The 21,385-nt window shown below is 49.6% G+C and overlaps 3 protein-coding genes across 7 annotated transcripts in view; 1 reads left to right on the forward strand and 2 right to left on the reverse strand.

Moving 5' to 3' along the window:
* Positions 1-52: 52 nt before the first annotated feature.
* On the reverse strand, positions 53-7,530 carry CUEDC2 (CUE domain containing 2). 3 transcript variants are annotated; one of them, XM_020897875.2, is made up of 9 exons: positions 7,421-7,530; positions 1,899-1,985; positions 1,426-1,569; positions 1,270-1,331; positions 1,062-1,129; positions 796-975; positions 595-656; positions 453-513; positions 53-377 (listed from the first exon to the last, which is right to left on the reverse strand). In XM_020897875.2, exons 2-9 carry the CDS (start codon positions 1,970-1,972, stop codon positions 231-233), a joined length of 798 nt encoding a protein of 265 aa, XP_020753534.1. In that variant the 5' UTR covers positions 1,973-1,985; positions 7,421-7,530; the 3' UTR covers positions 53-230. The 3 variants fall into 3 exon arrangements, with proteins under 3 accessions (XP_020753534.1, XP_020753532.1, XP_020753531.1); XM_020897873.2 differs by having other exon boundaries at positions 1,062-1,183; positions 1,899-1,982; positions 7,421-7,529; XM_020897872.2 differs by having other exon boundaries at positions 1,062-1,183; positions 7,421-7,529.
* Positions 7,531-10,474: 2,944 nt separating this feature from the next.
* MFSD13A (major facilitator superfamily domain containing 13A) overlaps positions 10,475-21,385 on the forward strand; it is a 31,958-nt gene continuing 21,047 nt past the window's right edge. The window contains exon 1 of one of the 3 annotated variants that reach the window (XM_070470088.1): positions 10,475-10,522. The gene's annotated coding sequence lies outside the window, so the exon portion shown is untranslated. Of the gene's footprint in view, positions 10,523-17,713; positions 17,802-21,385 lie in introns of those variants that run through there. The other 2 variants (XM_070470087.1, XM_070470089.1) reach the window with 2 other exon arrangements.
* C7H10orf95 (chromosome 7 C10orf95 homolog) lies at positions 17,640-18,482 on the reverse strand. The gene has a single exon (XM_020897788.2). The coding sequence runs from the start codon at positions 18,291-18,293 to the stop codon at positions 17,640-17,642; it is 654 nt and encodes a 217-aa protein (XP_020753447.2). The 5' UTR covers positions 18,294-18,482.

The raw sequence follows: 21,385 nt of genomic DNA on the forward strand, positions 1-21,385 counted from the left end.
GACACAGTACTCCAGCACCCCAGCTGTGAAATGACCAGAATGCACTCACACCTTCCTGGGGCTACCTTTACTGTGCCTGTGGCAGCTCCAAGAGGAGGTTAACACTGTGGAGCAAGGAAGTTGGAAAGGAAGGGGGACAGGAGTTAGGGCGGGCCCTGTGTGGTGTGTAGGGCTCCTGCATCCCTCTGGGATCTAAGCCTAGACTGCTTGGGCAGAGTCTGCCAAGTGCCTCAGTGGAAGCGGTACTTTCTGGCTGGCTTGAGGTTGATGTATGTGGCCTTCATCTCCTCGGCCTCAGGGTTCCGCACGTCTTTGAATCGCTCCCCTTTGGTGCTCACTATCTGGTTGTCGATGTATCGGATCAGCTTCTTGGGAGCCTGTCGGGCAATCAGGCAGTGAGCAGCGGAAGCCTGGAGACAGATGCACCCACTCCACGACCCCGACCATCTCACCTCCTTAGGAGCCATAGGACGGTGAATCTTCTGATCCTCTGCGCTATCCACCATCATGTACCTGCCAAAAACTGGCTGGGTGAAGCTCCTGCCACCCTGGGAAGACCCTCAAAGGTCCCAGCCTTGCCCAGCCCAGACTCACTTCTGCAGGATGAAGGACTTCAGCTCATCCTTTTGGGGGCCTCTGAGACGCCTGGGCAAGTCCTGCGGAGAGAAGCCAGGTGTAGGTCCTAGGGTACCAGCAGGGGAAGCAAATGGGGCTAGGCTAGGGGCAGGGGCTTAACACTAAGCTGGAGCATGGCTGAGGTTACATGGGGTTGAGGGGGGTCCTAGCAGAGGATACCTGGTTGGGGCCATCCCAGGCTGGAGGCCCCTCCTTCCCCTCTACCAGCATCTGCACAGCTTCTTCCAAGTCCCCTCGAGCTTTGGTCAATACCCACTGGGCCTGCTCCACTGAACAGGTGGGGAAAACCTCCAGGAGTACGTCCACTCCTGGCAGCAGCTCTTCCTCAGGGCCAGCTGCCTGTGGGCATAAATGTTGACAAGAGGCACTATTTCCTCCTTTCCAGCCCCCTGAGCTCCTTCACTGGTACCCTCCTCTACCAGTACCTCATCTTGGGTGTCCCCAGCAGAAGACATCGTCTCTTCTTTGAGCTTTTCAGGCCGCTGCAGGGGCTCTGGGGAGATAGATACCTGACCTTGGACCTCGGAGCTCTGTGGCTGCACATTCTCTTAAAGGGGCAGAAAGAGCAACAGGTTTGTCAGGGCTTTGGAGGAGGCAGTTTGAGTCACCCAGGGGCCTGATTCCCAGGCTCACCTTTGTTCCTGGCACCACTCAACTGCCCTGAGAGCTTCTGGATCATGTCCGCTATTGTACCCCTGAAAAGACCAGGAGGGTGGTTAAAGGACAACTCAACCCACCCTCCACCATCAGCCAGCCCCTCTCGTCCTCTTGGCCCCAAACAGGCCCTACCTGGGGATGTGGGCGAAGCCGGGTACATAGGCCTCCATCATCTCAGTGAAGGCTTCCATGTCAAAATTCTCCTCTGATGGGCCTGAGGGGCCCAAGTCCCCAAGAACCCCGAGCACATAGGAAAAGATGACGTCATCCAAGCCACTGCAGGAAGGGGACAAGCAAGCCCTGTTAGCCTGGGACTCCAGCCCCTGGCTTCCTGGGGACCATGAGGCAGACCTCAAGCCATAAGCCTGGAGAGTATTCCACCCTCCCCCTTCCTCAGAGATATGGCCTCCCCTCTGTTCAACAAGGGTGACGGGAACAGGATGAGAGGCAAGGCCACTCCAGCAGATCACACTCAGCCCTTCCGCATCTCAGGAACAGGGCTGAGTGCTCCCCACCCCAGTCTCTCCACTGGCCAGGGTCCAGAGTCCTGTCCAGCTGCTCCAGCACTGGCCCAAGCATGACCCTTCTAGGAGAGTAGCTTCTACCTGAGGTCAGCCTCTGGGAGGTGCGTCTGGACAAAGGCAAGGAGGGCTGCACTGACAATCCTCTCCAGCTCCATGCTCTCTCCTCTGCTGAAGGGATACAAGATGGAGGCTTGTCAGGCCCTCTTCTGCCTGCCCCTGCCCACCAGGTCCAGGGGCAGCCAGCTCCTCCCTCCTGCCCTGCTGTGGAAACCATTTGTTGAAGTTGCCCGTAGCTTCCAACTCTGGTCCTCCCCCGTTCCTTCAAGCAGAGAAACAGCCCCCCGCCTCCCTATCTCTCCACCTCCTCCAGCCTGAGTCAGGACAGGACACTGTCTCAGGAGAAAGTTTCCAGAGTGGAGGTTTCCCTCCTCCCTCCCCATGACCTCTCCCCATCTCCCCACCCCACACCCCAGAAGTAGGCCCAGATCTTCTGGAAAGACGCCAAGGTCTTGAGGTCACATGCCTCCTGGCTGAGGAATCCCATCACTGAGAGGGCCACTGGGCCCCCAAGTCCAGCCACAAGGGGCCCATTGTCCAGCCCCCCAAGGAACAGGCCTCAGGACTGAGCACAGCCATTCCCCTACCCAGAATGGGCCACCCACCCTCCACACAAAGGGGCTTTTCTGGCTCTGGGGCCCAGAGAGAAGGGGAAGTCTTTCATGAATTCTATCTCCCTGCCTGGTCCCTGCCCTCCCAGCAGCTTGGGGCTATCTACAGAGGCTGTCCATTCTCGTTCCCAAGGCCTACGATATCCTAGAAGATCTGGCCTTTGCCTACCTTCCAACCTCACCAGCCCCTCCTCGCTCACTCCACCAGCATCCTTGGGGTCCTTCAAACTTACCCAGCTTCTTCCTGCCTATCTGTTCCAGATATCCACATGGCTCACCCCCCCACCTCTGCCGGGGCTCTGCTCAAATGCTGCCTCCAAAGAGACTGTCCCTGACTAACCTACCAAAAATAAGCATTCCTCATACTCCCCAATCTTTTTCTCTGCTTTATTTTCTACATGGCATATACTACAGCTTAATGTTATTTTTATGTTTATTTGCTTATTGTCTCTCCTCCCCCATAGAATGTAAGCTTCAAGAAGAGGGAGTTGGGATGGACTTTGTCTTATCCTTAGGTATAGCCCTAGCACTTAGAAAAATGCCTGCACTTAGTAGGTGCTTGATAAATACTTATTGACTTGTTTCAATCCTACTTACATGCTTTTGACTCCATAAAGTCTGTATTTGGTAGTCAAGAACACACAGGTGGCAACAAACTGCTCCAAATCCACAGGTCCAAATGTCAGCCTATTATCCCAGTTAGAAGACTCAGGAGCACCTATCCCCAATTCATCATATCCTTTCCGCCTGTGTACACCCACTCCAAACAGGCACCTCCTCCTGGTTTCACTAGCTGACACAACTTGCTCAGCTGCCAAACCTGAACTTGGAAGTTATCCTGAGTCTCACCCTCTCTCAACACCACCTGCTGCAATCAATCAGTCACCAGGTCCTGGTCAAGGCTACTGCCTTATTATTCTCCATTCTAGCCACTTTCCCCCAACTTCAGTCTGGCTTCTGCTCCAACATCTCTACCAAATCTTCTCAGGCTAAGGTCAGGAGTTACTGTTTTCAGGTTTTGGTCTAATTGTTTTTGTTGTTTAGTTGCTAAGCTGTGTTCAACTGTTATGCAACCCCATGGACTGTATGTAGCCCTCCAGGATCCTCTGTCCATGGGATTTCCCAGGCAAGAATACTGGAGTGGGTTGCCATCTCCTTCTCCAGGGGATCTTCCAACTCAGGAACTGAACCCACATCTCCTGTGTTACAGGCAGATTCTTTACCACTGAGCTACTGGGAAGCCCTAATTGGTCTAATTAGGTTGTACCATATGAATTTGCCAATATTATCCATTTTTTATCAAGAAAGAGAGAAAGAAAGAGAAAGGCCATTTCTTATACTGTCACCTAATATTTGCCCTTTCAAGCAGCATCAGTATTGGCCTAGGAGGCATCACGTCCTCCTGTTTCTCTTCCATCTCCCTGGCCATTTCTTCCCCGGCCATCTCTGCCCCCCTCTCCTCTTTTTCCCTCTAACTGGCAGCAAAGCTCAGGCTCAAAGCTGCTTTTCTCTCTCCAGTCTGCACCCTCTGTCTCTGGAAGATCTCATCTGGGCCCACATCTTCTTGTTCCAACTCCATGTCACCAATTCCCAAATGTCTAATCCTCTAGTCCAGCCTCCTCCTCTGAGCTACACACTTGTACATCTATGTCTCTGACACCTCCATGGGGATGACTTAATGTGTTCCAAACTGACATTCTCCCAAGTCATCTACTCCTCCAAGGCTGTCCCCAGCATACACATGTCCATGTACCCAGCTGTTCCTGCCACTAGTCTGAGACCAGATACTGTCAGGATCCCTGATACCATCCTACCCTCTGCCTTCCCACATCCAATCAGTCACCAAGCCCTGACCATTATCTCTCAACACATCTACTTTTCTCCATCTCTCCTCCCACTCGGCTCCATCTCTTGCCTTAACTGCAAGTATCCCAATCCTTCTCCTCTCCACCATTGTTCTGCTAACAACTTATTCTCCACAAAGATCATGGCTGTACAATCTTTACCAAAAAATCATGTTCTTCCTGCATAACATCTAGCCATGATTTCCTATTTCCAGATTAGTCCAGATTCTTTTTGTGGCCCTCAATTCAGGGCCTTATTCTGTGCCTCTGTCTCTCCAGCCTCGTCATGTACCACTACCCCCCTCACAACCCAGATCACTCCCCTCCACCCTGGCTTGCTTTCAGCTTGTCAGCACTCCAGCTTTTTCATGGCAAGGGTCTCTGCATGAACTGTTTCCTCTGCCTGGGTAACCTGCCGCCTCCACCCCTTCACTTGCTAACTCCTCTCACCTTTCAGGTTTCATTTTACACTTTCCTTCAAGGGATGCTGTCCCTGACCCTCTAGAACTGGTTTGGTCTCCTCTATCTTACACCCTTACTGCAGACTACATTTTTCCTTACTTAACAACACCTTTTATAGCTATAATTAAAAAAATTACTGGGGCAATGTTTAGTGATTCTTCCACTTGCTTCATGAGCACAGGGACTACACACCTGGTTTATTGATCAATGTACACTCAATAAAGTTACTTCCCACTTCACGAATGAAGAGATTGAAGCTCAGTGGGTTTAATGACTTTCCCAGAGTCACCTGGCTTGACTGTGGTAGTCAAGAGATAAATCCAGGACTTTCTAATTGAGTGTATATTCCAGGGGCTACTTTGGGAATGGGGGGATGTCAAGACCTCCAATTGGGATGAGACAGGGCTGCCATCTACAATCGCAGCTCCCTGGTCCCCTGACTGGTAACACAGTTGCTGTGACAGTACAGGGTCACTTGGGACAGCAGAACTGAGAAGCCCTATCTTACCAGGGGAGGCCAACCTCTTGCTCCAAACCCTAGTATGGGCCCTGGTGAGGCGTGTAACTGCTCAGACCAGGCATACCAGATCCCATCATGCTGCTCCCCCAAGAAGTCAGCCCCCTGTGGAGACCAACATCCACCCCAGGTTATACCACTCCCGGCTGCTAGCAGTTGTCTGCCAACCTCTGCGAGGACCAAGGTCCATAGATGCTGCATGAAAGCTTCTAGGGAAGAAGCTCTCAGGGATGTGGCTGATGCCTAGCTTCTAACCAAGGTCCAAGAAGTTATTCATGAGAAACACCTCACTGTGCTCAAATAAAAGTCTTCCTGCCCTGAGCTTTTGCTCTGGCTTGTTTCCTAATAGAATGTCCCCCTTCCTCCTGTTCTTGGGCTGCCCAAACTTTCCCCAGCCTTCCAAGCTTGCCACTTCTTTCTTTCACCCTTCTCCACCCCTTAGGCTTCGTTGGCATTCCTTTCCTACCCAGAACCTTCTCCTAATATTTCTCCTTATAGTCCCTGAGTTGGGGAAGCTGCAGCCCAAACAGCCAACCTTCTCCAGGGCCAGAACACGATTTCCCCAAGACTTTTCAAATTCTGAATATAGGCCACAGAACCCCATTACATCCTGGGAGCTCTAAACCAGGGTTCACTTGTTAGTTGCACCCATGAAATGTGACTGTCATCCTGTCGTGAGTCTTGTTTGAATATCTCTGATGAAGGTAATAATATTTAGCATTTACTGACTGCTTACAGGGCTTCCCAGGTGGCACTAGTGGCCCTCGTGGCACTAGACACAGAGGTGGGTTCGATCCCTGGGTCTGGAAGATCCCCTGGAGGAGGGCATGGCACCCACTTCAGTATTCTTGCCTGGAGAATCCCCTGAACAGAGAAATCTGGTGGGCTGCAGTCCATAGGGTCTTACAGAGTTGCACAGAGTCAGACATAACTGAAGCGACTTAGTACTCATGGATGACTGCTTAAGATCTGCCAGGGATTGTTCTGTGCTCTTTACATGTATTAACTTACCTAATCCTCACAATTACCATAACATACTAATATATCATATAATCCCATTTACCCAAAAGGAAATGGATGCATTGTGAGGTTAAGTAACTTGCCCAGGGTCACGAAGTTAATAGCAGTTTTATACTCAGGCAGTCTGGCTCCAAAACCTTCACTGTTAACCACCATACTACACAACCTTTCATGATGCAAAGGGTCTGTCCTCAACCTGTGTTCTGATCCTCCTCTCCTCCTTGGCTGGCCCTCTTGCCTACCTCGGAATCTTTGCTCACACCATTCTCCCCACTCAGAATGTCTTTGCCCCTTTGCCCCTCACTTTGCAGGACTCACTTCCTCTCCGGAGCCAAACCTGACTGCCCCATTCTCACTGGCCAGGTGGCCTGGGAATATCTCTGGGACCGCACAGCTCTGGACTCCCCAGATGCTCAATAATGCCTCCTCCCCTCCCCAAACAAATTTAAGTGAAACTGGGGAAAGAAGTACTATGTTGTTCCCTTCGGGTGAGGATGTGCCCCAGGTGGAGGGAGACCAGTAGGCCACGTGGGAGGAGTCCTGGGAAGCAGAGTGGAAGAAGCCCTGGGCACTCAAGAGTCTAGAAAAAAGAGGTCTTCACTGCTTCTCCCAGACCCTATGAAGCCCGGCTCCTGGGGCCCTGGTACATAACGCAGGTTCCACAGGACATCATTGTCCCCTGACCCCCAAGGCAGCTCTTAGAAGCACCAAGGGGACCGAGGAGTATACGGGATTCCGGCATCCAAAATCAGGCGGGAGTATAAATGAGGGGTGATGGGAGTACAGGAAGTGGGGCCACGATGATGGCCGACCCCTGAAGTAGCAGCTCCCTAAACGAGCTAGCGGGATACCCTTAAGCGTCCAGAATAGTGGGCCTGAGGGCAGATGGATGCGCTTGCGGCCCTGGGGAACACATGATGAGGGAGGCCTGAGCAAGCCAAAAAGTGCCTTGATACAGGCCATGGTGAGAATCACAGATGGGGGTCCGGCGGGCCCCGGGGGTACCGTGGGGAGACACACAGGAGGGGTACCCTGGGTCAATGCTCTCCGCGACTCTTCCAGCCCTGAGTCGGGGCCTGGAGGGGGAATCACCTGCTCCGTCGGGCGCCGCCGGCGACTTGTCCCGCGCGGTGCAGCTCGCATTCCCCCAGCCCCACCAACGAGATCAAAGGCGGGGCCCAGAGCGGTTCACTTCCAGAAGCGCTGTGGTGGCCATTTTTAAGAAGGGCAATTGCCCGTAAGTGGGCGGGGTTTCTGTTTCCATTCTCATTTGTCTCAGGGTTTGGGACGGGCTCCCGCGGCGGCCATTTTTTTCCCCCCATTTATTTTTATTAGTTGGAGGCTAATTACTTTACAACATTGCAGTGGTTTTTGTCATACATTGAAATGAATTAGCCATGGATTTACATGTATTCCCCATCCCGGTCCCCCCTCCCACCTCCCTCTCCACCCGATCCCTCTGGGTCTTCCCAGTGCACCAGGCCCGAGCACTTGTCTGATGCATCCAACCTGGGCTGGTGATCTGTTTCACCCTAGATAATATACATGTTTCGGTGCTGTTCTCTTGAAACATCCTACCCTCGCCTTCTCCCACAGAGTCCACAAGTCTGTTCTATACATCTGAGTCTCTTTTTCTGTTTTGCATATAGGGTTATCGTTACCATCTTTCTAAATTCCATATATATGTGTTAGTATACTGTAATGGTCTTTATCTTTTTGGCTTACTTCGCTCTGTATAATGGGCTCTATATAATTTTTTTGAGAGTAGGGAGGCGTTAGGCATGAAGATGACTCCATGGGTGGAGTCTCAGCGACTGACTGTATCCCCTCCTAGCTCCTTGTCTGCCCAGACCCAGGACATTTGGCCCCACCCAGTGTATTCCCATCCACCTTATTTCCTAGACCCCCAAATCTCCCTCAAATCCTGTATCTTCCCCTCGACTTCTCCTTGTTTTTCCCTTCTTCCCACAGACCCGTGGCTCACTGGTTGATTCTGGTGACCCCTACTCCTAGACCTGGTGTTCCCCAAATCCCACTGTCTCTCCTCCTATGTGTCCAGTCCAGATTCAAGCCCTGTCACCCATCAACTCTTAGGTACTGACTTACCCGCCATGCGTGTGTGCGCGTGTGTGTTGGGCTCTTTGTGACCCCATGGGCTGTAGCCCCCAGGCTCCTCTGTCCATGGACTTTTCCAGGCAAAGATAGTGGAGTGGGTTGTCATTTCCTCCTCCAGGGGGTTTTCCCAACCCAAGGATTGAACCTGCGTCTCCTGTATTGGTAGGCGGATTCATTTACCACAAAGCCACCAGAGAAGACTATCTGCCCCTATGCAGTCTCTTAACAGCGATGGCTCCCCAAGATGAGGGTGGCTACAGGGCATAAGTTTGGGGCCTGGAACCTGGTTTGGATGGGGGGAGGGACAGCCGGTGTTCTGAGGACCCACTTGAGCTCAGATCCAGGATCCCTGCAGGCCAGTACCTTAATGTCCATGTTGGCAGGGCTCCTCATTTAGGACAGGATGGCTGAACCCCGGTACCCAATAAAGCCTCAGCTTCCTCTTTCTGTTCCTGCTACCTCAGCTTCCCGGTACTATCCAGGGGGGAAGCCCAGAGCCTTCCCTTCCCAGAAGTCCTTCAGTGGGTCATGATGGAAAGAGTGCCATTCAAGGCTGAGCTGTCCCATTCCCAGTCATGAGGCTGAGCCTCTTCTCAGGTCTAGTCCCCCTGTAGGGTGCTGGGCGCCCAGAGATTGTCCCTACGCTGAGGAGCTCATGGTCCAAGGTAGAAAGTCCCATTCTCTCTTCCTTAAGGACAGAGGCAATGCCAGAATATGAAGAAAAACGGGATCACCACTCCCTATTCCAGTCCTGTCCCTCACTTCAACTTCCCACCTCCCCACTGGGATTCTCTGGCCTCAAAGAGAGCAAGATGTGGGCTGGTGGGGAAAGGGGGCAGGAAAGGGGAGGAAAGAAGGAGGGAGCACCTTTGGCGTCGCGTCTCCCATAAAAGCCCTGCTGCTGCCAGCCCGGTGCTGCTGGGGTTAATGAAGGGTGGGGTGACAGCCACTTTGAACTCTGGCAAAGCAGGCCCCTGGGAAGGAGGTGATGGGTAGCTGCCAGGCCTCTAAAGACTAAGCTATTGCTCCCCTCCCCCAGTCCCCCATCTGTCCTCCCTCTCCTCTCCATTGCACAATAATGATGCCTCTTCTGTCCCTACCACCCCCATTACAGGAATTTCCAGGTTTCCTCAGTAGAGCTGTCCCTAGTTCCAAGCCCAAGACCCTGGCGACCATCCCTGAGACTGTACCTTTCCCCCCTCCCCCACGGCCTGTTTCTTGAATGGCAGTGGATGTAGCTACTTATCATGGGAAAGAACTTCCTGAGGTTTTGGGGAAGGACCATTTAGGAGGAGCCCCTCAATTCCCAGCTCAGGTTCTGGAGGGTCTCAACTCTGCAGTAAGTGTTGGGTTCTGGAATCAGACGACAGAGGGTGGGCTGGGGAGAGGGCCCACCACAGACAGGGACACACACAAACCGTAATCAGGAGCTCCAGGGAACACGAGTCCCATGCAACATTCCACATTGTCTGGGCCTTAAGCCCCTGATTTTTCTGTCCTCTCAGGTCTCAGTATCTCTCCATGGAATGGGAATAAACTCCACTTACGCTTTGGATGCAGCTTGAAGCCACATGAGGTAGAAGGAGGTAGACTGATTACCTCCTCCCTCCCCATTCCGTGAATGAATTCTGTAGCTGATGCTGGGTCTCCTAAGCTGATGGGGAAAACTAGAAGCTTGTGCTGAAGCCTCCACTAGCACATCAGCTCCCCAACATTCAACCTCAGAGTGAGGAACTGGGCTTGAATTAGGCAGGAAGGACAGATTTCCCAGACATTAAGGACAGAGGAAGAACCCAGGGGGCTGGTTTCAAGGGGTGGGAGGGACTCAGAGACTGAGGTGAGGAAGGGGATGCTTTGAAAGATGGGGGGGGGTGCAGAAGGGGGGGGTCCCCATTCTTGCTTGAGGTCAAAAAGGGCTCTCTGGGCAGGGTGCCCGGCCCTCCCACACCTTCCTCCTTTCTCAGAAGAGCCAGGATGGGGCGGGGGCGGGAGTTGGCTGGGGCGGGGCCTATTTAAGGAGCAGTCTCTGGGAGCATCACTGTAGATCCAGCTCCAGGAGAGAGAGGAGAGGCTTCAAGGGTAAGTGCGGACCTGTTTCTCTCAACTCAAGTTGGGGGTGGGGGTGGAGGGTGGCTCTGGAGCCTGCCGGCTTGCCTTTCCATCTCCAGAGACAGGCTGCAGCTCTGCCCTGAGTGGAAATAGCACCCCAGTCCTCAGTTTAACTCTCTAGAAAGTCCTGTGTTTCAGGGAAGTCTTTCTCTTCCATTCCCTTATCTATACCAGGTACTTCAGATCTTCATTTCAGGTGTGTTTGTGTGTGTGTGGAGGGGCGGGGGTGGTGGTTTCAGGGAGCTTGGACTCCTGGGCCTCTATCTTCGGGATCCACATTTTGTGGGTCTTGTTTGGCTCAGAGAAATACCCTCTCAGTGTACATGCTCTAGCTCTTCCCCCAGTCCCTTGTCTATCCAGTTCCACACCTAGGCCCATTGGAGCACATTTGGGCAGGGGATGACGGGACTCATTCTGCATGAAATCTCTACCATGACCCTGAGCCCCCACCCCTCATATCTAACATCAGTATCCTGTTGGAATTGAAAGAACCTTTGCCTCTTCTAGCAATGGACCCCTGTTTTCTGCTCCAAGCTCAGACCCTTCCTGGAATAGGAGGAATCTTGAGATCTCAGGTTTCTCACTTGACCCATCCTGGGGATGAGGAAAGATTCACAGAAGAGAGCACAGGAGGGCAGCATCATGGTTAAGAGAACTTTGGCCACCTGGCTCTGAGAACTGAATTCCATAGGCTGTGAGCGCTAGCAAATGCCCTAGGGACTCAGTTCTGGTGCCCGGCTGTGCTACACCATCAATACTGAGGTCATGGGGCATCAGCCAGGTGCTGCCACTGGCTCGATCTTTTAATAACTTCAATTCAAGCCACTCTTCCCCCCCGCCCCAAAACTCCTCACTTTGCCGTTAAAGTCTTTCAAAGTATGGCCTCCATTTAGCTTTCTAGCCTGATCTTCCACTGCTTCCTGGTTATAACCTGCCCTCCAGTGAAACCCTGCTCCTTCCTGCTCCTGCTGCCACGCTTTTACTTGTGCTGACCCCTCCTCAGTTCTTCTCCGGACACCTCCTTTCCATCGCTGTCAGATTCCTACACATCCTTCAAAGTCTTTCTCAGATGCCTCTTACAAGAAGCTTCTCCAACGCCTCAATGATGCATATGATGTCCTACAAATCCTCCACACTCTGCTTCCAGTGGGGCTTGATTCATGAGCCCCGTGATGACTAGTCTAGTATTCTTCACAGAGTGGCTGTTCAATAAATGTTCCTTGTATTTTGCTGAGCATGTCTCATGTATGAAGAGGCCTATATGTTAAGGCTACAGTCAGATTTCCCAGGTGTACTCTGTGAATACCGTTGGGTAAGTTGTTAATTTCTATAGGCCTCAGTTTCCTTATCTGTAAATGGGGATAATAATTATATCCACCTCAAGGTTTTGTAAAAATTAAATGATAGTTTCTGTACAGGGCTTAGCACAGTGCCTGCACATAGTAAGTGCTCAGTTAAGTGTATAAGGTCGTTGTGATTATTACCCTCCTTTCAGTAGAATTTGAGTTACCCAGTTGGGAGGGTTTTAAATTGGTCAGTCATGGTTTATTGGCAAAGGGCTCTAAACCATATGCCAGGGTTGGGTAAGGCTGGGGGAAGCCAGGAGGAGAAGGCCATCAGGATGAGAGTTTGGTGGATAGAGCCCCATTGGGATAGGGACAGTAGATGGATTCCCACCTACTGTGTGACCTTGGGTGAGTCACTCCTCTCTGGCCTTGGTTTCTCAGCAGAAGGTAACTTGAGGAGGTTGAGCCAGATAAACAGTAAAGTCTCTGGGAGCTCTGATGCTTTATGAGTTCTAAGCTTCTAAGGGTTAAGTTCAAAGAAAAGATCAAAGAAAGAAGCATCTAGGACTCCCTGCAGGGCTTCCTTACAGCCACAGGGCTGGAGCACTGGGGTTTGGAAGCAATGGCAGGCTGGACTGAGCTGAGTGGCAGCACTTCCTTCAAAAAGTCTATAATTGGGGACCTCCTCCCTCACTGGGGCTAGGGGATAGGGGTAAATTATGTGCAGCTGCTAGACATTTCCAGGGCATAAGTGGAGGCCTTGGGGGAAGAATGTGTGTGAGTAATGTGAATTCTCAGAGATGAGGAGAGTTGAGAGACTTTAAGAGTCTGGGCCTGAGAGGATAGAGAGGAAGGGGATTCAGAACACATCTTATATGGTGAGAGATTCATGATTTACTTAACCTGCTTTGTTTCAAAAAAAAGAAAAAGGATTTGAGGAGGCTTACCAGCATGTAGAAAATTCTCTAAGATTAAAATATAAAATCCGTGACAAATTACATTTTAAATGTGTATCCTTTTTGATCCAGAGATTCAATATCCTTATTATCACTATTTTTAGTTAGAAATTATTTCAGACTTACAGAAAAGTTGCCAGAATAGTACAAAGAACTTTGACTTAGCCTTATACCAGAGTTACCAACTGTTAACTTTTTTTTTGCCATATTGCTTTCTTTAATCTGTAGTCCTCATTCAAATTTTGCTACTTGTCCCAACATTGTCCTTCATAACAATGTTCATTCTGGTCCAGGATCCAAAAGAGGATCATGCATTGCATTTAGTTTTCATGTCTCTTTCATCTCCTTTGACTTGAAACCTTTGTCTGTTATGATACTGACATTTTTTAACAATTTTCTCTCAATTTAGGTTTATGTTTCCTCATGATTATGCCTTACCACTGAATTTTTGATGTTGTATTTTTTCAGTTTAACATATCCAAAGCACATGATGTCAATTTGTCTCCATTAAAGAAAAAAATTTAAAGACACTCATTAAAGATGGTAAGAAAAAAAAAGATGGTAAGGAAAAAAAAATGGTAAGAAAGATTTTGTTTAAGAGAGACTACAGCAATGGGGTTATTAAAGTGTTACCCACCACTTTTCCCTATTATACTATTAGGTTACTATTTTTTTCAGGTTGCTATTTTAAAATTTGTAATTAATAAATATCTTATTGGAACATATCTGAAACTATATAAATATCAGGTTTTTCATCAAACTTTCACCCATGAGTTTTAGTATCCAGGAATGACTCTCACTTGAATCAATCATTACTGTGATGATTGGGAATGGTAATTTTCTCATTTCATTTTTCCTTCTGTAAGGAGAGCTTTCCAGTCACATGTATTTATTTAGTTAATATTAGCATGGACTTAGGGATCCTTATTTTATTCAGTAGGTTATAATCTGTTACTGTGATTATTTGTTTTGATGCTTAAAGTGTCCTTGATTTGGTCAGTGGAAGTCCATTCAAGTTGGCTCCTTTGTTCTTTTGATATTTTCGAGGAGTCCTTTAATTTCTGGCACAAGTTGTCCAGGCTCATCTTGTACCTTTCCTGCCACAGCCTTGAAATCAGCCATTTTCCCAAGGGGAGTGGTTCCTTTTTTTGGAGAATGGAATTTAGAATCAAAGATCTGAGCACTGGCTGTCCTTGTTGCTACTAGGGTGTCATTATTCAGTGATTCAATCTCTAATTCTAAGGTTTCAGATTCCACAATTTAACACTTGTATCTGAACAAAGATGCATATTCAAGGGCATTTATTTTCTCATCACTCTCTCAGCTTATTTCTCAAATGCCTCCTAACTGTTCTCCCTATTTCTACAATGGCCCCTCTATAGTCTCTTTTCCACATATCATCCAGAATAATTTTTTAAAAAATCTCATCACATTTCCCTGTGCTCATAATCCTCATCTAAGAAAAAAAAGTCCAAAATTTTCTACATGGCTTCAAGATGCCACAGGATCCAGCTTCATCTGTACAGTTAACTTCATTAACTATACAGTTCAGTCACTCAGTTGTGTCTGGCTCTTTGCGACCCCATGAACCACAGCACGCCAGGCCTCCCTGTCCATCACCAACTCCCAGAGTCCACCCAAACCCATGTCTACTGAGTTGGTGATGCCATCCATTACCTATTACATTCCCCCAACTCAAAGGACAAGGACACCCCAGCCAAGGGTGTTTGTACTTGATTTTCTCCCCCAGCTATTCAAATGGCTTGTAAAGGTCTTTATTAGGTCTCCACTGAAGAGTCACCTCTTCTGAGAAGCCTTCCCTAAGTATCCTGCTGAAAACAACACCCCATCACTTATTGCTGTATGACATTGCATTGTATATTCCCCTTTGCTTATTGTCAGTTTTCATTTCCCTACATTACATGTCTAAAGTAAGCTCTATCAAGGGCAGAGAGTTGTTTATTTTTCTCCTAGAGCCCCAGTGCCTAGAATACTGCCCAGCATATGTGGGCTCTCAATTGCCTGTCAAGTCAATGAAGATGACTTTCATTCCTTGGGACTTTTGCATTCACCATACTTTCTGCCTGGCTTTCCCTCACCCTTCTCTTTGCACAGCTAGCTTTTTCATATTCTTTAGGTCTCAGCTTAAATGTTTTCCATAAGGACAGAAACTACCATGGCTATCTCATTCACGACTATATCCTCAGGGCCTGCAATAGTTCCTGGCAAATAAAAGGCATTCAAGAAATTTGTTGGATGGACTTTTAATAGCTAAAAACTGGAAAGAATCCAAATGCTACAGACTGTTAAAGAATGAGGTAACACCATGTGCATTGGCATAAAACAATGTCCAAGATGTACTTAATGTAAAATGCAACAAGCAAAACTGCAATTCCTTTTATGTAGTTAATATGAGGTGCACAGAAAAAAATAGTAAAAAATACTAGATTGGACCTCAGTGATCATTTGCAGGTGATGGGCTTTCCAGGTGGCCCTAGTGGTAAAGAACCCTCCTGCCAATGCAGGAGACATAAGAGACACAGGTTCAATCTCTGGGTTGGGAAGATCCCCTGGAGGAGGATACGGCAACCCATTCCAGTATCCTTGCCTGGAGAATCTCATGGACAGAGGAGCCTGGGGGGCTACAGTCCATAGGGTTGCACACAGTTGGACACAACTGAAGGGACTTCACAAAATATTAGAACAGATTTTAACTCTCTGTTTTATAAATTTCTGTATTGCAAACTACTTTTTAAAAACAAATACTAACCTTTGAGCACTTAGTATATGACAGTTACTGTGGTAAATGTTTTGTGTGCAGGATTTCATGATATCTTCTCAATAATCTTATGAGATAGGTCCTGATACCATCATCCCCATTAGTGATGAGGAAACTGGTTTGGGGACATTACATAGTTCACTCAAGGTCACACAGCAGATCCAACACACTACAACAGCTCCCTGTGTTTCCATAATTTAAAAAAATAAGGAATTGAAAATAAGATGAAATTAGGGGTAACAGTTTAGGATCCAGGTTTTACACAAAAGATGCTAAGCAAATGTGGCTCCCTAGAAACCAGGGCAAAGAGAAAAATATGATCAATTATGAGATCCTCGGTGCTTCAAAGATAAAAAAGCAAACCACTCATCAGGAGAAACATCTTTACCAAGTGCTGAGGTTTAACAGAACTTCTGCATGAAGCTCATAATTATAGCAGTGTTCAATCAAGTGATCTACAGTTTCAGTAACATACCTGTATACCCAGGTATCTGCTGGCCAACTACAAATGGAAGTTCACTGAAAGCAATTCCATGAGGAGCCAAATTTATACAGCCTGGGTGTCAGATATGGTGGTATGGCTAGACCTGTAGTTAAAATTGGATGTGTGGCTTAATCCTCCAGCAAACTCCTAGAATAGTGCACATTCAACCTATTAATGACTGTTAGCAAGGAGGAGGAGACAAGATACAAATATATGTATGACTGAGTCCCTTCGATGTTCACCTGAAACTATCACAACATTGTTTATTGGCTATCCCACAATACAAAAGTTTAAAAAGAATCGGGACACAAGATGTGACATTCATCTTAGACTTCAACCCTGGTAAAATTTCCAGGTAGGCTGTGTTAGCTTTATTCTTCTCTAACAGATGAAGAAACTTAGGCTCAGAGAGTCTAGAAAATGTCAGTCAGTTCAGTTCAGTCGGTCCGACTCTTTGCAACCCTATGGACTGCAGCACGCCAGGCCTCCCTATCCATCACCAACTCATGGAGTTTACCCAAACTCATGTCAGAACCAACCCTAAATCTGTGTCTTAGGGATCCCTTCCTCAGCCATGCTTGCCAGCCACACCTCAACAAAATACCTGATGCCCTCAGAATCTCTCTATGGGTGGTGGGCCTCAGGACCTAGGAGAGAGTCGTCTTACACTGGAAGGGAGCTGGTTAAGGGAAAGTGCAGCCCAGCAAGTGAGGAAACACACATTTCCCACTCTAATCCCTGACATCTTGTACCCCAAAAAGGGAAGTAAGGCTCACATTACACAGATGAAGAAACCCCACCTCCACCCCCAAACATAAAAACAATCTTAAAGCCTACACCTGACTTCAGTCATTTACTTTTCTTTACAAGCTTTTTCTTTATAAGTGGGCCCTCAGCTTGCGGAGTTCGGAGAAGGCAATGGCACCCCACTCCAGTACTCTTGCCTGGAAAATCCCGTGGACGGAGGAGCCTGGTAGGCTGCTGTCTTATGGGGTCGCACAGAGTCAGACACAACTGAGCGACTTCACTTTCACTTTTCACTTTCATACACTGGAGGAGGAAATGGCAGCCCACTCCAGTGTTCTTGCCTGGAGAATCCCAGGAACGGTGGAGCCTGGTGGGCTGTCAATGGGGTCGCACACAGTCGGACATGACTGAAGCGACTCAGCAACAGCAGCAGCAGCTTGGGGAGTTAGGGGAGATTTGCTGGAGAGAAGAAACGAAAAAGGGCACGTGGGGGCTCATTGCAGGGCAGGGTTCACGGGGAGGAGGTTGGGCAGGGAGGAAACAAAGGGTCCAGGCCCTTCCTCCACCACAGGCTCAGGCTTTCCAAGTCCAAGGAGAAGGAAGGAGTAACAGGATACCCACTCAGAGATCTCTATGATCCCTTTTCGCCCTCGCCCCGCCATCCTGCCAAAACCTGAAATCAAGGAAGACCAGCAAGCCGGAGGCGGTTTAAAAAAAAAAAAAAAGGCAAAAATACAGGTAACAGGTGCACCCAGCCCCAGCGCATAGCTGCGGCGGCAGGAGAGCGGCGCGCGTGCTCACCGTCGCCTGCCGCCGGGCCTCGCGCGCCCTCAGCTCAAGCCTTCCTCTTGTTCCGGCGGCCGCGCTCCACCGCTTCCCCTGCGGGACTCTCGTCCCCGCTGTCGCTGCTGGCCGGCGGCCGCAGGACTCCCCTCTTGACGCGGTACTCGGGCTCTCGCAGGCGCGGCGCGCCCTGCAGCAGGAACTCGCCGCCGCGGTAGGTGACGCGCACATTGGTGCGCGGGTATGTGCCGTACACGCGGCGCAGCTCCCGGCGAACCGAGTCCGGCAGCTCGAGGCGCGGCCCAAGCGCGCGCTCTAGGCGGCCCCACCGCAGCTCGGCCTGCAGGGTGCCGCCTTCCGGCCACTGCGCCCCGCTCTCGACCGCCGCCCGCCCGGTGGCCGCGGGCGCCTGCAGCGATGGCCCCAGGTAGCCGGGCGCGGGGAACGGCGGGCGCAGGGCCGCGGCGTAGGCTGGCGGGAAGGCCCAAAAGGGCGGCGCGACCTCCAGGGGCGTGCCGGTGGCGTGGAAGCAGTGGTATTCCCGCGGAGCAGCCCACTCGCCGGCGCACAGGTCCCGGGGCCGGCTGCAGAAGTTATGGGCTTGAATAGGGGGCAGCAGCAGAGGGGCGGGCTGGTAGGTGTAGATGAGGTGCTGCAGTAGAGGCCAGACGTCCTCCCCAGGCGCTCGGCAGTAGTATGCGTACATGGTCTGAAGTTCAGGCGGCCGGTGTGGTTCCTGGGGCTTTGTCCTGCCTGGTCCAGACCTGGAGTAAGGGAGGTGGATGCGCTTTGTTCTCACGTCCACCGCCAACCCTGGTGCCTAGTAACGCAGGCCCTGGTTCACAGCAGGAGCCCCTGCGATTGTGCCCCTGGCTTAGGGGAACTCTTACTGAGAAGTTTGGCTACCAGGTCACCTCTTGTCCTAGGGCTGGCCCCAAAGCCCAGGGTCCCAGCAGGCAGGAAGGACTCAAGGCCGTTTGAAGCTCCCAGCCCTGAAATGCTCTTCCAGGTAGCTCCCCACTCACTTGTCTCCTTTAGCCTCGGGGAGCTGGCCCCCAGCATTTGGAGGAACCAGAGAGATCCAGGAGCAGGGCTCCTCTCCACCACTTTTCAGTTGATCTGCTGTTCTTCATGCCCTGACTCGGCCACACCTCCTGGTTTCCAGGCAAAGGGAAACACCTTGACCTTGCCAGAAGCCAGCCAGCCTGTGTTTACACTGAGTGAACCTGCTGTAATCATGCTGGCCCCAACTTAGACACAACATCCGTGAGGGCATTCCAGTGCCCTTTGCAATTAGGTTAGCTCCCTGTTATCCACATCCCGTTTTCCCAGTCAGATGGACTGAGTTATCCTAACATTTCAGTTAAGCTCCTCCTCACCAGGCACTGAATCAAGTTGCTTCATGGTTCAGTCGTGTTCAACTCTTTGAGACCTCGTGGACTGCAGCACGCCTGTCTTTCACCATCCCCGGGAGTTTGCTCAGACTCATGTCCGTTGAGTCGGCAGTGCCATCCAACCATCTCATCCTCGTTCAAGTTGCTTATGAGCATCTAACTTCAAGTTTACAGCAACCCTAGAAATTAGGTATTAATAGTTTCCCCACCTTACATAGCAAGAAGCTGCTTGCCTCACATTTGGTATACAATGAATGTATTCTATGACTGGGGCTTGTGTAAATATCTTGTCCAGACTCACACAGCTAGTTATGTTAAGGGAAAAATTCTCAAGACTTGTGCTGTCAGTAATAGCATAATCACCAATCTATGCTGGGTCTGCTTTCCCACTATCTGACTATCCTCTCCTCTAGAATGTTACATAAGAGCTTATAACTTTTTTTCAAAGAACTTCTAATTCTTATTAGCCACATGAAGAACATGGTGATACCATTCTCATGGAATAGATTAAGGAACCAGAGACTCAGGAATTTAGGCCACTTTCCCATCTTCTCACAGTCTGTAATTGGCACTGTGGGATTTGGTCTCAGTCTAACTGATGCCAAAGCCCAGAAGCAACCTGGGTGAAGCCAGAAAGGTTGCTTCATTCACATGGGGTGAGCTCCAGTCCCCATTGGCTGCAGGTCATGCCCTTCCACCTCTCTTCCCCAGTGGAGTGGGTCATAGTTGCTGGATGGTTAAAATGGATACCCTCTCCTAGTTGCTGGGCTGCCAAGCCATCATACTTTCCTTCCTCCTCTGTTGATCTAAGCAGTATTACCACCAACCCCCACAGTTTCTCATAGATTTTCAGCATCCCTCAGAGTCCAGCTACCCTCTGGGAAGTTCTCCCACACTCAGCCTGGTGATGTCATGATTATTCCTGACTGTGCCACTCTTTCAAGTCTAACTCAGGCCATTGGCTTAGTGACAGCAGCGGCTCGGACTGGTTTAGGTTATCTACCTAACACTCCCTATCCAACAGCTCCGAGAAGGTAGACTCCCCCTCTGTCTTCTTTAAGAACTGGTCCCAGGGACTTCCTGGTGGTCCAGTGGTTAAGACTCCCCGTGCTTCCAATTCAGGGGGCACAGGTTTGATCCCTGGTTGGAGAACTAAGATCTTTCATGCTGTGTGGCCAAAAAAAGAACTGGTCCCAGGACATAGTGGCCTTTGTTGGGGGAGGCCTCCCACCCCCATGATGTCCGTGGCTTAATCCCTGGGGACTCATTAATATGTTACATTACATGACAAGGGGGAATTAAGGTTGCAGATGGTATTAAGGTTGTTAGTTAGAAGTCCTTAAAATAGAGAGGTTATCCTGGATTATCTCGTTGGTCCAGTGTAATTACAGGAGTCAAATATGGAAGATGGAGACTCAAGAGTCAGAATATGTGATACTAGAGAAAGTCAATCAGCTATTGCTGGCTTTGAAGATGAAAGAGGGTCATGAGCCTCGTGAGCCAAGGAATGCAGGCAGCCCCAAAGCTGGAAAAGACAAGGAAATGGATTCTTCCCTAGACCCTCCAGAAAGGAATGCAATTCTGCCAATACCTTGATTTTAGTTAGGATTAGTTTTAGTGAAGTCACTCAGTCATGTCCGACTCTTTGTGACCCCATGGACAGTAAGTAGCCTGCACCAGGCTCCTCCGTCTATGGGTTTTCTAGGCAAGAGTACTGGAGTGGGTTGCCATTTCCTTCTCCAAGGAATCTTCCCAACCCAGGGATCGAACCCAGGTCTCCCATGTTGTAGACAGACGCTTTACCATCTGAGCCACCAGGGAAGTCCTTGATTTTAGTTAATGAGACAGATTTCCAGTCTCCAGAACTGTAAGATAATACATTTGTATTGTTTAAAGCCTCTAAGTCTGTGGTAATTTGTTAGACTATTAGTGGAAAATAATATACCTCCCCACTCTATTTATAACTTTGCCCCTTTCTCCCCCACGGGGATCTGGTCACCCTGAGTGGGAGATGAGAGTGTGAGACCAAGCTCAAGTTGAAGCCTGGGACAATGAGAAGCCTGTGTTTTAATGTTCTGACACACTTGCTAAAGACCTCTGCTGCTCTGGGGCAGTGGGTGGTTTTAAGGAAAAATGAGAAAAAAAGAACCAGGCCAAGTTTTTCAGCGTTCATTCACCCTGATTCCAGTAACAGCCTCCAGATTTTTAGGGCTCCACACCTTATCTACTCTTGGGAAAGTGGTTTTGGGGGAGTTGGTTCTAGCCCATCCTTAAATTACCTAGGGGGAGTTGGTTCTAGCCCATCCTTAAATTACCTAGGTGATTTAGGGCTAGACCAGTCATCACTGTCATCCCTTTGGCCATAGTGACTAGTTTAGGCTGGCCATGTGACTCAATTTGGGCG

Source organism: Odocoileus virginianus, chromosome 7 (genome assembly GCF_023699985.2).
Source record: "Odocoileus virginianus isolate 20LAN1187 ecotype Illinois chromosome 7, Ovbor_1.2, whole genome shotgun sequence".
In the NCBI taxonomy this organism is placed as follows: domain Eukaryota; kingdom Metazoa; phylum Chordata; class Mammalia; order Artiodactyla; family Cervidae; genus Odocoileus; species Odocoileus virginianus.

What these genes read in the sequence shown, in the direction of transcription:
- CUEDC2 (XM_020897873.2), bottom strand. Translation starts at nt 1,972, where the DNA reads ATGGAGCTGGAGAGGATTGTCAGTGCAGCCCTCCTTGCCTTTGTCCAG. An exon ending in GGCTTCGCCCACATCCCCAG is followed by an intron (nt 1,332 to 1,425) that starts GTAGGGCCTGTT and finishes TGGTCTTTTCAG; the next exon opens with GGGTACAATAGCGGACATGA. An exon ending in CCTGGGATGGCCCCAACCAG is followed by an intron (nt 657 to 795) that starts GTATCCTCTGCT and finishes TTCTCTCCGCAG; the next exon opens with GACTTGCCCAGGCGTCTCAG.
- C7H10orf95 (XM_020897788.2), bottom strand. Translation starts at nt 18,293, where the DNA reads ATGTACGCATACTACTGCCGAGCGCCTGGGGAGGACGTCTGGCCTCTA.